This window comes from Nyctibius grandis, chromosome 4, assembly GCF_013368605.1.
Source record: "Nyctibius grandis isolate bNycGra1 chromosome 4, bNycGra1.pri, whole genome shotgun sequence".
Classification (NCBI taxonomy): Eukaryota; Metazoa; Chordata; class Aves; order Nyctibiiformes; family Nyctibiidae; genus Nyctibius; species Nyctibius grandis.
In genome coordinates, this window is record NC_090661.1 from 16,794,219 (window position 1) to 16,811,253 (window position 17,035).

Below are 17,035 nucleotides of genomic sequence, written 5' to 3' on the forward strand. Positions count from 1 at the left end.
AGTATTTCATACCAAAACCCATCCATAGTAAATTCTAATTTAGCTCAGAATTATTTTGAATTTCAGAAGAAAGGCAGCACCTTAATACTTACCTTCTTAGGGAAAATGAAAATTAAATTTGTATTTAGCACTTCATTCAGGCAGTGTTTACCACAGATATGCTTTATGGAAGGATTGGTGATAGCTTGGAACAAGAAGCTAAGCCCTTTCACTCCTTTAAAGTAACATTGCCAAGGGTACTAGAGTCAGAAGAATCTTGTGCAGAAAGAATCCTGTGCTAACACCTGTTAGCACACTTGTCAGAAGAATCTTGTGCTCACACCTGTTACACACAAGAAACTTCTGTTTTTATCACCTAGGACATTACTGGTTTTAAGGTTTATAATATAAAGATGCATAGTATCACAAGCGTTTTGGCTGTTTCAGTATTATACCCTCTTTCAATCTTCCATGCAGATACTTATTTTTCTTAGCAAAAATTACCAGGTGAACATTCAAGGTTGGAAAACTTCTCATTAATTAGAGAAGGCTGTGGATCAGGCCTATTGTTTCTTTGTCTAAATTGGAGATGAAGGAACCAATAGAGTCATTCTCTCCAAAAGAGGCATAATCCTCTTCAAAAGCTCTGAAAGAACAACTAGCTTAATTACCGTGGTTCAGTAATTTACTTGAAAGGGGATAGAAAAGATTTGAAGTCAGAAAACCTCAGGTTCCATGGTCTCATTTTCCAAAGGAATTAAGCGTTGCTGTCAAGTTAGTTATTCTGGAAATAAAAATCTTTCATCTTTAAGTGGCTGATAAAGTAGTGACAGTGCATGCTTTCCTGACACCACTTAATTTGCATGTTGAGCTAGTTTCAGTGTAGGAGAGGGTAGCGGAGATGTGACTGTTGCTCTCTTTACAGAGTCTGTTCTTTCTGCCAAATTTGTCAGCAGTGGTTCCAGTTGTGAAGCTGATTGCGTAGTATTCACATTTATGAAAAGTTTTAACGGAGCTCCTCACCTCCTTTCATATGGGCACTTTTAGAGCATAACAGACTATCTTGTCAGTTAATTGCACAGAAACTTGTCATGGAGATTTAACAGATAGGAGAGACACATGGAAACTGTAGGGGAAACAAGAGTGTGCATTTTTTTTTGTCTCTCTCCCCACCCTCCAAAGAAGTGAAACTTTTAATTTAAGCAGTCCCCTGGGTGCCTGGCTTCTCTTGGGATTCCAATGAAGTGTAGGCAGACAGCGCTGATCTGTAGTTGTTTTTGTAATTGTTCACTGCTGTTCACTGACTGCTTGCTGTTGCTATTCACTACCTTTGAGAACAGGATTCTCAAGACTTTTTCTTTGAGCTTCCATGAGCAGCATTTACTTACACCTGAAGTAATTCAACAGTAATCTCTCCCCACTTTTTGTGGGGGAGGGAGTTGTGTAAGGAATACAGACAACTGCACTGTACTGGAAATAAATGCAATTTGCATGAGCTAACATCTGAGGAACAGATGTTATATTCTAATGAAAAGAAGAAGTCCTGTCATCAGTTTCACCTGGTATTATGTCTGACAAGCAGTTGGACCTAAGTAAGACAACACAGAACATGAAGGGGCAAATTCATCTGGGTGCTGTTTTTATCCCTGTATTGCATTATAGTTAGATGGACTGTAGCATAACCCTGTAGAACTGCTGTATCTGTAACTCAAAGGAGACGAAAAAGGAATGGGGAGAGGCAGAATTTTGTGAGTTGACTGTATCTGCACAAAAGGAAAATTGACATCTGATGCGAGTTATGATCTATCCTTTGACATCAATACAGCAATGACAATTTTTATTGATACAGATCTGCCCTGAGGGCCAAGTTCCATCCAACAGAACATAAATATGAAGCGGGTAAGGACATGTTTTATATCTAAATGATCATTAACTAACTGTAGAAATTATTATCCTGCAGATTGAATCTACAGTGATGCCATACCTACAAGTTCTTTCTGAGTTCAGAGAAGGAGTGCGACAAATTGCCAGAGAGAAGAAAGGTGAGAGTTTACTTTTTCCTATATTGTTGCACATGAGACTCAGAGGTCGTTGGAATCAAACTGAGGGGTGAGCCAGCTGATACAGTCTCTCTTTGCTTAGAGAATAAAAGTAAGGCATCAGAGCTGGTTTGAATATTTGCATCTCTGCTACCTGTCTCTTTAATTTGGGAATCTTTTACAGGCTGCTAAACTAATTTTCTTTTAATTTCCTAAAGAATCTAAAAGTTCTGGAGTGACTAGGACTAGCTGTTGTTTCTCTAGATTAGGGCACTCCCTGCTTTCTAGGTATGAAAGTACCCATGATCTCTTCCCCCAGGGAGCTTGCCTTCTCTTAAAAGTGTTGATTGCTACACAGTGATACCGTCTGTGTTTAAATAGCCTGAGATATTCCGTCTTACATGTTAGCATAGTTGGAATTGTAGCTCCCCTGATGGTAATTGAGCACTTTCTTTGGAGAATTCACCTGGGAGTTTGCTAGAAGTTGTTTTGGGCACTTTTTGTTCTCCCCTGAAAAGCTTTAATCATGCTGTGTGTGTTGGCAGCAGAACTATATAGTGTTAAAAAGGTTGTTCCATTAAGCCCTCTTTGATTTTACTGGTTGATTAGTTCCTAATGGAGCTCTTACTATTTTCTGCTGTTCCCTGGGGAATTTTACATGTCTTCCGTATGTATTTGATTCTTGTTTTCTTAAAACTTTTTTACACTGAGATTTGTATTTGAAGGCAAGATAGGGCATTTTTTTAATATATAAAACATATATAAATAACCCATATATTATACAGAAATGTAAAATTACTTGTAGTGTCTTGTTAACCTATTCAGCTGGCAAAGAATCTGAACCTTAATTCTGCTACTGTTTTGACTTCTTCTAAGGGCTAATAAGTTTAGCTTAAAAGCACAAAACTTGTATTTGTTCATGTGACTACTCAGCTATTACTGTCAAACTCCTATAGGCCTAACTGATGCTGAGAAATAGGCCTATTAGTTCCAACAGCAAATATTTTTCTGTAATTTGAATTAATTTAAGAAGTTTGTGTGTATACGCTCAGCCAAAAATGTGACCTTTGTTCTTTCAGTATTTAACATAAATACTCATTTTATGTGAGGCTTTTTTTTTTCCTTGCTTTATGATGGTTGAGCTAAACTGATCCTCACTCTTAACAGTGGTAAGGTTTAAATATCACGGGGCTTCTTGCAGATCATTTTTAGAATGTACTTAGCGCTAGACTGCTTACTGGCACTTGAGTTTTTCTTACTTGAAGGTATTGATTTTTTTGCCTGAAATAAATTGGGCAGTAAGAATAAAGCTGGATCTAGTTGCTATTTGGTTGGGGTACAGAGCAGTTATAGCACTCTGCAGTTTGACCAGGGAGGCACCTTTCATTAAAGTATTTGATATATGGAAGCTGAGTGGTGGTTGGCAGGGCCTGCACTGACATGCTACTGATTTGTTTCCCTATAGCCATTAAATTCTTGCTTGCAGGAAGTGTTAAATTATGGTAAAAGTCGTTCTGATGAATGGCTGGGGATATTGCCTCTACATGGTTGTCAGTGAAGGGAGTTTCCCCATCATAGCCTGATGCTGGCAGGTTAAATATTAATTAACATGATCTGTATTGCTTTAAGTATTCTTAGAGGTTAAATAAAAAGTATGCTGCTTCTGTAAAACCTGCAGAGTAATACAAATGTCCCCATACATATATATAACTTTAAAATGTATCGCTATTTACAAAACATTTCCCAGAATAGCCATTTGTAAAACTATGTTTTTCGGTAAGGATCAAAATGTATATACTCTACAAAAATTTTACCATCGTCCAGAACGGCTAACATTCAAACATATTAATAAAAGAAATTCTCTATTTTATAAGCTTATTAGTGTGCAAACTGGAGACCTGCACTGATCATTTGCAGTTGAATCTTGACTTAATTTGTGAATGATTCTAGCAATGATGGTAAACAGGAAAAGAACACTGTGCTTGCTGTACAAAGGAAAGAAATGCAGAAAACCTCTGCAAAAGACATCAATGATTGGTTGGTCAGAGCATCTCTATATTGTGCATCCTGACGTTTTATTTGAGTACTCAACCAACTGCAAAGACCCCATATAGTTGTCTCTGCAAGGATGCACAGTGGAGCAGATCTGTGCTTTAGGGCAGCATCCAATGCTTGGGAAGAATTCTCATTAGCAACGAAGTGTTACTCAGATGTTCAAACAGGAGCAAGTCTCTTCAGTTGTTGTTGGTTACTTACCTCAGGACATCTGCTTAAATTGACTACCCTGTGGTAAAGATGTCCATGACTGAACTCTACCTGCATCTTCATTTCCTGCCATGGGTGCTAGTGCCATGTGGTATCTTGCTCTAAACTGCTTCTAGGACACAGTGGGAAACCCTCTGCCCTCTTCCTAATATATTATGAGTTGACCAGAATTGGGACAAACTTGACCACTGTAACCATGTCTGCTGTTGTCTTTTGCTGCCAGGCTTAACGTCCAACAATCTCAGGATGCTTTTTAAGCCTCTCCTTTTCCTCCCCATCACAGTGTTCCCATTCACGACAGCACAACATCTGTCTCCAAGACTTTTTGGCTTGAAATTCACAGAAAATTTGAAAAGGGGTCTGGGAAATAGTCACAGGCTGAAGGAGTGCCTAGCAGCCAGGGTGTTCGTGGGCACTGATGATAAGGCACTATCCCACTAGTTTCCTGGTCACTGTCCTCAGTGAGCATAATGACTTATGTCTTGAGGCAGGCCATACACAACCCCCTACCCAAACCCTAAACATCTTTGCTCTGGCGGTAGCACATGCAAAGAACAGGCACATTTCAGCCCTAAGCAGCTTGGTGCTGACTCCTCTGGATGACAGAGGATAGATCAGAGGATGTGTCTTTTCATAAATAATACATGTTTTGTTATACATTTCTCCTTATTCTCTACCTTGATGGATTTCTTCTTCTTAAACTTCCAATTATTCATGATTTCAGATATTTATAACTGAGCAGATGCTGTTTTATTGAATAAACAGTAGGTGTATCTGATACATTCTTGATATGATATGTGTAATTCCTTTGCCTAGGTTAGAATCAACACCTTTTAGTGTTAACAGCCAATGAGGTAATCTTATCCCTTGTTTATCTTAATGGCCTATTTAGAGTTGCATCAAACATGAATGTGGTTCACTGTGTATAACTGCTCTGGATCAAGAAAAATAACGACTTAGTTCATGGCAGACAAAAGAGCTTCTATAAACTGCAGTGCTTTCCTATACAAAGAGAGAGTCGCAGAACACCACCATACAATGAAATAGGGTGGCTGTTCCTTTTTATAGTATAAGGGTAGTCGGTGCTTTGTTCACTGTTCAGCTCTCTGAGACTCTGAGAATTATGGAAGAGATGAAGGCTCAGGGATGGTACTTGTATCTACTGATATGTGCAATGTTTAGTACAGTGTCTGGATGGTAGCTGCTACTGCCAGAATTATTACCTTTGAGACTCCTATCACTTCTTAGGTTTAACCAGCCGAGAGCTGCTGAAGGGGAGAACACTTGTTTATTATAAGCACATGGTATCATCTAACCCAAGTATCTATCTTGTCACACTTGGTAGGTGTTTCCTCCTAAATACAAGACTGTCTATAAAAATGCCACTGAATTAAGTTCACAACAGCAACATACTGGGTCTTCTTGATGCATTTAGTTCCTCTTATCTGTTCTGCTCTTCTCGTCTGATATCATTTCTCATCCAAGTAAATATGTTGTATGAAGATTTATTTCCTCTTAAGACCTGAGAGCATCTATTTCAGCTGAATCTTGAGTTCTTAACCATTTGCTGTTATCAAAGGCTCTTTATTTTTTTTTTCTTGCAAACTTATCAATTTTAGTCATGATGTCCTGATCACCATCCAGAAAGCCAAATCAAAAAATCTCTGTTCTGCCTCAACTAGCTTGCTTGAAAAAAACAGCTTGGTCAGCCTAGGTGGTAAAGATAACTATCTGTAGAAACAGAGGATGTTTGGATTACAGTTGCTCTGACAAATATATGTGTAGTTATCAAACCAACAAAATCATAGTCCTTCAAAGGCACTGTTAGATGTAGCACAAGTTATGTTAATTTGTGATTTTTCTAAAACAGGTTCTTAGCCCATCTTATTGGAAATCCTACAGCAACCATTAGGATCTTCCTGAATCATATACCATTTCACTATACCCTGGCAGAATTGTTGCATCATTTCTGAATTGTCTTGGATTTTCCTTCTGTTCCCCTTCAGGAACAATGAGGGTATCTTGGAAGAAATTTATGAATTTCAAGTCCCTGCAAAGAAACATGCTGCTTCTCTGTGTAGCTGAAAGAAGGCAGAACTTACTTAAAAGGTTTATCACTTTAAAACAAAAGACCTTTCTCTGGCCCGTGTAAGAGAGTGGTAATTTCTTAATTGCATTTAAATAACCATGTAGCAGGATAGAATATACTCTCACCAAATTGTACTTCACTAAAAGTATTTTTCATGCTCTGTAGTAACTGAAGTGCTGCAGTTGAGTGATGCTCTTCGAGATGACATCCTTCCTGAACTCGGTGTTCGATTTGAAGATCATGAAGGTACCCAATTACATGTCTTGCAACTTTGTAGGTAGCTGTTTTTATAATCTGACTATTTTCATAAGAAGTGGGAACACCTGTCAAGACTAATCTGGAATAACCCAACAAACTCAAGGACTGCAAAGCTACAGCATATCATATTTCTGATGTAGGAATATATATTATAGAACTGTATATTGGAATATATGTATAGAATATAAAAACATAAATTGCAATCTTTTTTTTTATAGCACCTAATGTCTTAGTCATTTTTGAGTAGTAACTCAGTTGTATTTGCATTCAGTTTGCAAAAAGAAAACAGTTACTATAGGGTAAATACATTTATCTTTGACTGTTCAAGCATTGGAAACTCATTCATCTGTTTTTGCTTCTTTAGGACTTCCAACTGTGGTTAAATTAGTGGATAAGGACACGTTATTGAAAGAAAGAGAAGAAAAGAAAAAGGTTATTATTTTAAGCATTTTATATTTTTAAAATGTAAAGTAATGTGTAAGCTGTGGATACTTCTACGTTTCTTTGATAACTTGTAAGAAAAATCTTAACAGACTAGCAACAAGGAAAATAACGTAAGAAAATTGATAGTAAAAAATGAGTGTGTTCAAGAAAAGAATTTTTGAAACAGTAGCTTCTTGAAAATTTTGTATGGGACCTAATGAATGCCTCTAAGTTTTTTTGTTTGATTAGTTTTTTAAGATCTTCATATAATTAAGGGATGTTGAGTATTGCATGCATACTGTCTTGTCTCTTGGGAAGAATGATTCCAATGAGAAGCTAATTCGGACTTCTTTTGTCTATACAAATGAAGTTCACATTTTCCATAGAACTAGACTGTATTTATCTGATATGTGAGAACAAAATGCACTGGCTGAATCTTTAATTAATGTAGTATGGATGAGTGAAATATTCAGGGTGTGGGGGCAATAATTCACGTTATTATGTAAAGACTGTGAATTCTAATTCACATGCACAAGGTCTGTACAGAAACATTCCCTGTGGCACTTCCTAGCATAAACATTTGACTTCGTAAAATTTAAAAGTAATATATCATATGTCTTTCTTCAGTTTTAACAAATAATAAAATTCCATCATGAATATAAATGTTTGGAAGACTTTCCAACATCTCTCCTTCCATGTAGATGTTTTTTAGAAAACGGAGAAGTAAAATGTAGTTTCAGCCAATTCCAGGTGTTTTCATCAAAAAGACATTTGAAGGCAGTTTGTATATAGCTGCTGGGTGGAACCTGCAGCTAGAGCACATTTTCCCTGGAAATGGTATTATGTTCAGTACTGGCAGAACCCTTGGAGAACTGATAGGTCTCTCCTAAGCAAGTGCAAGATGAGATTTTTTTTTTTTTTTTTTAAGTTTTATAAGTTTATACAAATTTAGTTGTTTCCCTGGGAACATCAAGGGATACAACTGCTTCTTGAGAAACTATTGTCTTCACAGTTTGAGGCAAGAGCTTAAAATATCAGCAAAATATGCTCTTTTTTTTAAAAGTCATTTGCAAAACATTTTTCCCCATGAAATGTCAGGACCATTTCTTTTGCAGGCTTTGTAGGTATTCTTTTATATGTATACACTTTTGCATGCAAAATGCATTCTGAACAGTTAAAACTGGTTTAACTGTGTATAAAAGCAAATGAAATCAAAGTTGAACAGTGGGAAGTATCAGACAATCCTAATTATAAGGCATGGTGTTTTTGCTGCAGGTCATGCTGCCAGTTCTGTCTGTAATTAGATATCCAGGGGAGCTAGCTGGCTCAGATTTGTAGAAAACAACCAAATGAAGTAGGTAGTCACCTTTTACTCATTAACATTGCCTTTCATAGATTGAAGAAGAGAAAAAAAGGAAGAAAGAAGAAGCAGCCAGGAAAAAACAAGAGCAGGAAGTAAGTGTTCAGACCCTTTTAATCTGATTTTGAAGAAAAGCGTTAGCAGCAACAGTCATGTGCAGGAAAGATTACGTTAGAACACGGGCTCTCTGCCTGGCCTTAACTGGGCCTCTGTTTATGGTTTTTTTGTCTACAATTTCCTGTGCAGAATGACTTTGGCTTGCAGTTCAGATTTGAATATTCAGCTCCTATTACAAAGAAGCCATCTTTGAAAACACAAGTAAAGGCTGCAAAAGCTTCTTAGAAGAACTTGTAACACTTATTTCAGTCTGTAGACACTATTACTTCCTTAATTGCCAAAGTAGTATCTTACATGCCTGTTAGAGAAGATTTTGCTTGTGGCATTTATTATTTTCTTCCCTTTTCAGTGTCATAGGTATGTGTGAAAACAGGGTTTTTTTTTCTCTTTAAGAATCCACCTGTTCCCTATGATTGAACTCTAAAACGTAGTGTAAAACGTGTAAAAACACATTTTATTTCTACAGTTGGAATTGAAATAGCTCAAAGGTTTTAGGCTTTGGACGAGCAGTAGACAGCCAGGGGAGATGAACTCATAAGGAGAAAAGATTGTTTGCCATGCTGATGACTCTAACAGTACAGGAAATGCATTCCTGGGTTAAAAGGGGAAGTAAACTTGAGAGCACCATGTACAGAGAGAAGACCAGATAAATAGCATTTATCATCCACAAATTCCAAGTAGCTTTTTGCATTCTTTCAGAAATGCCCTTGCATTGGGCATAAATTACATGGAAGGGATTCTGAGATGTGCTTGTTTACAGATAAGTGAAAGTTCAGTTTATTTTCAGTGCAATTACTTGCATCCTGACCCTGCTGTGACCTGCATAGAAACCTGTGCTTGTCAGCAGGAAACTTAAGAAAAGTGGTTCCCTTTGCAGTGAGTTAATTGCTTTATATTTTTTACTCATAGCAACTATTCACTTTGTGTTTACTCCTAAAACACTAAGGAACCAAATTAGCACAAATCAAATGTATATGGAGTATATAAGTGAGTTATTTTGAGTTCCTGCAATACATTATTTTATTAAGTGCTTCTCTACAGATTTAAAACATAATTTTTCCCCCAGACAAACACAGCTAAGACTTACTGAGTTGTTCCTCACTGAAAGCTTCTTTTCACATGATAAACAATTGTGAATTAAATGCTCTTTGATTTGCAAATTATAGTCTACTTTTCCTTTTGCATATGTGACAGGTTGTCAGTAATTAACTGTGATGCTAATATAGTTAATGCATTTTTTTATATTACAGGCAGCAAAACTGGCAAAAATGAAGATTCCACCACATGAAATGTTTAAATCAGAACATGACAAATATTCTATGTTTGATGAAAACGTAAGAGACTTTTCTTTAGATAGAGACTGGTTTTCCTTCCCCAGTTGTACATACTCAGTTGTATGTGTACGTAGCTGATCTTGTTCCAAAACCTCCAGGGCAGTCCTATTAACATAGCAGGAGAAGGGAAGGAGAGAAAGAAAAGGCAATATATTAATTTTATTGCACATAACTTGCATTGGGGAGCAAGGTTCTCTAACTGTTAGCCATCATTTCAAGGATATTTTCATTGTACATTGGTTTCCTTTGGCTCCTCTTGTTGCAAAGGAAAATTCCCTGTAGATATTGTGTGTAAGAACATGCATGATGTGTGCTCACAGATTTATTACCCTGGTGCAAGGCAAGGAATTCACTTGCAAGTACAAATGCCCCAACTCTGCCAGAACTGATCGAGACAGCCACATTTTTCGGAGAGGTCCTGTGCTTTCTTTTTGGCTCTGCCACTGTTTTGCTCTCTCCTGGCAAAGGATCTCTGAAGGGGCTGTATGGATAACTTTGCTCTTGATTGCTCCCCTTGAGAATAAAAGGTGTTACTTAGAAAACATAAAGCACTATTTCTTCAGCGCTTGATCCGGGACATTGATCCTGCTTCTGCCTGTCCTCTTCACCCACGCAAATTCAGGTCCCAGGGGCAAGTAAAAATGGAGAGTATAAATACTGGCAAATACGCCTGCAAGCCAAGGAGAATGTCCATAAAAATTATGATAATACTTTCTCCATCGAGAACACAAATCTTTTACTGCTTTTGCTTTAAGCCTTGGATTCAAGATGCTAGTATGATTAAAAGTGGTCTCTTAACCATCTGTTTAGGGAATAGTCATTATTCTCTTAACTACAACCATCTAGAAGTTAGTTGTCTAAGCTTCCCTGAGTTAGTACAGGACAGAAAATAAATACACCCCTTGCCTCTTCATGAACTAGGAAGGGAACATACACAAATAGTCAAAGTTAGTTGTCAGACTTGTAGGTGACTAAAATTAGCCAAGATGCACCCCATCCTGACAGCTTGTCGTTATGACATTATCCACCTATCTTATTAAAACACTATTCCATAAGGAGCAAAAGCAGTCCAAGAATTCATCTTAAATACTCTTTTTCTATTTTTTAATATTTCAGGGATTTCCCACCCATGATACAGAAGGCAAAGAACTCAGCAAAGGACAAATTAAGAGGCTAAAGAAACTTTATGAAACCCAAGAAAAGCTACACAAGGAGTATCTACAAATGGTTCAGAATGGAAGTGCAAATTGAAAACAACAGGACTTTTTTTTTTAGAAGGCGAGTGCTGGGTCACCATTGAAGAAGTGAGCATATACTGATGCTCAAATTTCTGTTTACACTTTCTATTACGTGCAAAGTAAAAATCCTGTTTACGTGGATTAATAATGTCATCTGGAAAGTAAATAAAAATCCATTCTTAAAAAAAGCCAACCTGTAAGAAGTTTCTTCACAACAACAGTAGCAGGTTGAATGGTTGCCAGTTCTATTTGGGAAAGTGCTGCTCAGTCAGCAAATCCACATAAGGATTCTTGTTTATTATAGCTGTCCAGGCTTTGGTTAATTTGCCCTGCATACTGATCTCTATCTAAAACCCACTGTAGCTTGCATTCTGGAATATGTCACAGTCAGCAAAATTTACTACTAAATGGGAGCTGAGTAATTTGTCCCATAGTAAGAACAGTATTTTCCAGATGACTTCAGTATCTTTACATAAGCAGGAAAAACTGAGTAGTTCCACTATGATACTTACTCTAGCTGCTGTTATTAAAAACTCTCATAAGTATACCCAGAACAGTTTGCATAGTAGAAGCTAACAGTCTCTTTGTTGCAAAAGCGAACAGGTCATCATCTTTGCTCAACCTGCTGTTGCGATCAAGTGGGTAAGTACAAGGCAAATGCACCTGCATTGAACACACCGGTAGGAAAGATGTGAAGGGCTAAGGGCCGTGCCTTCTTGGAGCTATCCCTCCGAGGAAAGAGGAGTGCTGCCAAAGTACCTGTTTACCCAAAGTACTCAGTACCTAGTTACCTGTTCAGAGCCAAGGGGAATTAACAGAGGGTTTCTAACTGAGATACAGTTTGTGTATTGGTTTGCAGTTAGGCACTACAGCTATACATTGCTCGTTATTCAAGACTGGTGGTTTTTACATGACAATTTAACCCTCAGTTAATAATCTTTCTGATATAGTGTGGTTACATATGTCTGCAAGGACAGTTCTCTGTTGCCTAATAATGCATTTCACTAAATTAATTAAAGTTCATGAAATCCTAAAAAATGTCTCACCTACTTCACAACTGCATATAACAGCTAAGCGTCCGATATGCGGAACTATATTCATCCAGTATTCTTAAGCCTCAAGGTGACTTGCAGAAGGTCATACTGTGACACCTCTGTTTTCTCAACTCTTACATTCATGCTATAACCATTGGGCTATGTTCCTTTCCTTAATTAAGAGTTAAAATATCTTTGCTTTATCTTTATATTTTTGTATTTATATTCTTCCTTCTGAGGAATGAACATATTTGGAGTAACAGAAAGGTGTAGTAGGTTTTTTTTTTCTAGTTTGTGTGTATTTGCCTTTGAAAACATACCTAATGTTAAGGTCAGTAAAGCACATGCATCTTGTATGCAGAAAATAAAATCTGCTGTAAAGTACAGGTTGTATGTGACCTTTGTATAGTGGGAATATAGAGTTTATCTTTATTCCACAACCATCTTTTTGAAACGTGGTTTACAGAGCTTTTCCTTTAGCTTGCTACTACTAATTTAATTCACTTTGCTGAGTTCACTAATTCAGTATTTGATTATTCTGCTAATTTCTAGTTAATTGTATAAATGCATGTTTAAACTGCACAGTGGTACTTCAAACTGCCAGCCACAGCCATGAGCGCAACTTCTCCATCCTTGTGTCTGTGAACAGAAAAGGATCAGTTGCGTTTTTACACCATTCTAGATTCTAATCCCCTTCAACATTATCAGTTCATCGTTTTCTTCCCAGCATGCTCCCCCAAGATGCATGTGCACTCAGGATATCCATGAAGGGATGGGATGTGCCTAGGCTCCTTCTGAAGTTACTACTTAATGTCAAATAGCGCCAGTAGTTTGCTTACAGAAATTCATTTTTGGTGATCTGAGTTAGCACTTGCTTAAAGCTCGTTAGTATGTAACTGTGGACAAGACGCGGTTAATCCACTGCTGTCCTGGATTGTAGTTTATAACATCTCCATGATAACATCCTGGCTTTCGCCTCCACACGCTGTTTTTTCTCCTCCTGCTGCGTTTTTAGCAGAACCTCATACAATTCCATGGTTTATATATTACATCAATGCACAAGAATTAAAAAAAAAAAAAAAATGCCCCTTTCCCTTCCCAAATGCTTCATTTTGTTTCTGTGACAAGTCTCCTTGCATAGACCTTAGGAGCACTTCAGACTTGCATTCTCCAAAGGTTATCTTCTGGTCTTGCTGTATGCTTCCCAAATGCACACGCTGCTTCCTCCCTCAGTATTCTTTTTACATTCATAGCTAGTTGTGTCAGATAAGGGTCTCTGCTGTATTTACTGCCCCATTAAGGTCTTACTCTACCTCCAAAATTATTTAGCTCATGTTTCCTATTTCTGTGTTTTGTCTGATTGTCAAATTGATTATTTTAAACTCGGATGATTTGAAAGAATCCTTATCCAAAACATCAGTGCTGCTAAAGTCATCTTCCTCTTCTGCTACAGCATAACAGCATTTCTGTCTTTGAATTCTCTTCGAACACAATCAAACGTCTCCTGCAACAAATGGGATTCTTTTCATAGACATCGTAAGTATCAGAGCCTTTGAATCACAGAATCACAGAATGTTAGGGATTGGAAGGGACCTCGAAAGATCATCTAGTCCAATCCCCCTGCCGGGGCAGGATTGCCTAGACCATATCACACAGGAACGCGTCCAGGCGGGTTTTGAATGTCTCCAGAGAACGAGACTCCACAACCTCTCTGGGCAGCCTGTTCCAGTGTTCAGTTACCCTTACCGTAAAGAAGTTTTTCCTCAAATTTAAGTGGAACCTCCTGTGTTCCAGCTTGCACCCATTGCCCCTTGTCCTGTCAAGGGATGTCACTGAGAAGAGCCTGGCTCCATCCTCTTGACACTTGCCCTTTACATATTTATAAACATTAATGAGGTCACCCCTCAGTCTCCTCTTCTCCAAGCTAAAGAGACCCAGCTCCCTCAGCCTCTCCTCATAAGGGAGATGTTCCACTCCCTTAATCATCTTCGTGGCTCTGCGCTGGACTCTCTCTAGCAGTTCCCTGTCCTTCTTGAACTGAGGGGCCCAGAACTGGACACAATATTCCAGATGCGGCCTCACCAGGGCAGAGTAGAGGGGGAGGAAAACCTCTCTCGACCTACTAACCACACCCCTTCTAATACACCCCAGGATGCCATTGGCCTTCTTGGCCACAAGGGCACACTGCTGGCTCATGGTCATCCTGTTGTCCACTAGGACCCTCAGGTCCCTTTCCCCTACGCTGGTCTCCAACAGCTCTGCCCCCAACTTGTACTGGTACATGGGGTTGTTCTTGCCCAGATGCAGGACTCTACACTTGCTTGTTATATTTCATTAAATTTCTCCTCACCCAACTCTCCAGCCTGTCCAGGTCCCTCTGAATGGCTGCGCAGCCTTCCGTTGTGTCAGCCACTCCTCCTAGTTTTGTGTCATCAGCAAACTTGCTGACAGCGCACTCTAATCCCTCATCCAAGTCATTAATGAATATATTGAATAGTACTGGTCCCAGAACCGACCCTTGAGGGACTCCGCTAGACACAGACCTCCAGCTGGACTCAGTCCCATTGACCACCACTCTCTGGCTTCTTTCTTTCAGCCAGTTCACAATCCACCTCACTACCCGATCATCCAGACCACACTTCCCCAGTTTAGCTGCGAGGATGCTGTGGGAGACCGTGTCAAACGCTTTACTGAAATCGAGATAGACCACATCCACAGCTTTACCATCATCTATCCACCGGGTAACATCCTCATAAAAGGCTATCAAGTTGGTTGAGCAAGACTTCCCGTTGGTGAAGCCATGCTGAGTGCCCCTAATGATCCCCCTATCCTTGATGTGCCTAGAGACAGCACCAAGAACAAGTTGCTCCATCACCTTTCCGGGGATGGAGGTGAGGCTGACCGGTCTATAGTTACCCGGGTCCTCCTTCTTGCCCTTTTTGAAGACTGGAGTGACATTCGCTTTCCTCCAGTCCTCAGGCACCTCTCCCGTTGCCCACGACTTAGCAAAGATGATGGAGAGTGGCCTAGCAATGACTTCTGCCAGCTCCCTCAGCACCCGCGGGTGCATCCCATCAGGGCCCATGGATTTATGGACGTCCAGGTTGCTTAATTGGTCCCTGACCCAGCCCTCATCCACCAAGACAGATTCCTCCTCTATCCTGACTTCTTCTGAGGCCTCAGGGGTCCGGGGCTCCTCAGGACAGCCTCCAACAGTATAGACAGAGGCAAAGAAGGCATTCAGTAACTCCGCCTTCTTTTTATCCTCTGTCTCCAGGGCCCCCACCTCATTCATCAGTGGGCCTATATTGCCTCTAGTGTTGGCTTTACCTGCAATGTATTTGAAGCCCTTTCTGTTGTCCTTGACCTCTCTTGCAAGGTTTAATTCCAAGGAGGCCTTAGCTTTCCTAGTTGCCTCCCTACATCCTCTGACAACAGACTTATATTCCTCCCAAGTGGTCAGCCCCTCCTTCCACGATCTGTACACCCTCTTCTTCCACTTGAGTTTGCCCAGCAGTTCCCTGTTCAACCATGCAGGTCTCCTGGTACCCTTCCTTGACTTCCTACCTGTTGGGATGCTCTGATCTTGAGCTCGGAAGAAGCAGTCCTTGAATGCTAACCAACTATCTTGGGCCCCCTTACTTTCTAGTACCCTGTCCCATGGGATTTCCCCTAGCAATTGCTTGAAAAGGCCAAAGTTGGCCCTCCTGAAGTTCAGGGTTGTGATTCTGCTAGCTATTCTGTTCCTGCCACATGAGATCCTGAACTCTACCATCTCATGGTCACTACAACCAAGGCTGCCCTCAACCTTCACCTCTTCAACCAGACCCTCCTTGTTAGTGAGGATCAGATCCAGCAGCGCTCCTCTCCTAGTTGGCTCATCCACCATTTGCATCAGAAAGTTATCATCAGCGCACTGGAGGAACCTCCTGGACTGAGGATGGCTGGCTGAGTAGGCCTCCCAGCAAATATCAGGGTAGTTGAAATCCCCCACAACAACCAGGCCCTGTAATTGCGAGACTGCTCTCAGCTGCCTGTAGAAGGCCTCATCACCCTCCTCATCCTGATCCGGTGGCCTGTAATAGACACCCACAACAGTATCACCCCTGCCAGCCTGCCCCTTAATTCGCACCCACAAACTCTCAACTCGCTCCTGATCCGCCCCTGGACAGAACTCAATACATTCTAGCTGCTCACTCACATAAAGAGCAACTCCACCACCTCTCCTTAGCAGCCTGTCTTTCCTGAACAGGACATAGCCATCCATGACCACATTCCAGTCATGCGAGGCGTCCCACCAAGTCTCTGTAATTGCCACTAGATCATAGCCCCCCGACCGAACACGGATTTCCAACTCCTCCTGCTTATTCCCCATGCTGCGTGCATTGGTGTACAGGCATTTCAAGGAGCGAGCTGGGCACACCGATTTCACCCCAGGTGGATGGGAGGCCTCTTGGTGTACCTCAACACTAGAGCGTTGCCCCAGTGGTGCAAGCCCAGCTACTACCCCATCCCCCTTCGAATCTAGTTTAAAGCTCTCCGAATGAGCCCTGCTAATTCCTGTCCCAGAACCCTTTTGCCCCTACGACATAAACCTTTCCCATGTATTACAGGCACGCCTGGTGTCTTATAAAACCAGCCATTATCACAGAATCAGAGAATCACAGAATCACAGAATCACAGAATCACAGAATCACAGAATCACAGAATGTTAGGGATTGGAAGGGACCTCAAAAGATCATCTCATCCAATCCCCCTGCCGGGGCAGGATTGCCTAGACCATATCACACAGGAACGCGTCCAGGCGGGTTTTGAATGTCTCCAGAGAAGGAGACTCCACAACCTCTCTGGGCAGCCTGTTCCAGTGTTCAGTCACCCTCACCGTAAAGAAGTTTTTCC

The 17,035-nt window shown here is 40.2% G+C and overlaps 1 protein-coding gene across 2 annotated transcripts in view; it reads left to right on the forward strand.

Annotated features, from left to right (window-relative positions):
• The window catches only part of CARS1 (cysteinyl-tRNA synthetase 1), a 36,490-nt gene extending 25,200 nt beyond the window's left edge, over positions 1-11,290 (forward strand). For both annotated transcript variants that reach the window (XM_068398273.1, XM_068398274.1), the window contains 6 exons: positions 1,940-2,021; positions 6,538-6,618; positions 6,995-7,062; positions 8,449-8,508; positions 9,781-9,864; positions 10,981-11,290. In XM_068398273.1, coding sequence (XP_068254374.1) covers positions 1,940-2,021; positions 6,538-6,618; positions 6,995-7,062; positions 8,449-8,508; positions 9,781-9,864; positions 10,981-11,115 — 510 coding nt within the window. In that variant the 3' untranslated portion in view covers positions 11,116-11,290. The remainder of the gene's footprint in view (positions 1-1,939; positions 2,022-6,537; positions 6,619-6,994; positions 7,063-8,448; positions 8,509-9,780; positions 9,865-10,980) is intronic.
• Positions 11,291-17,035: the final 5,745 nt, after the last annotated feature.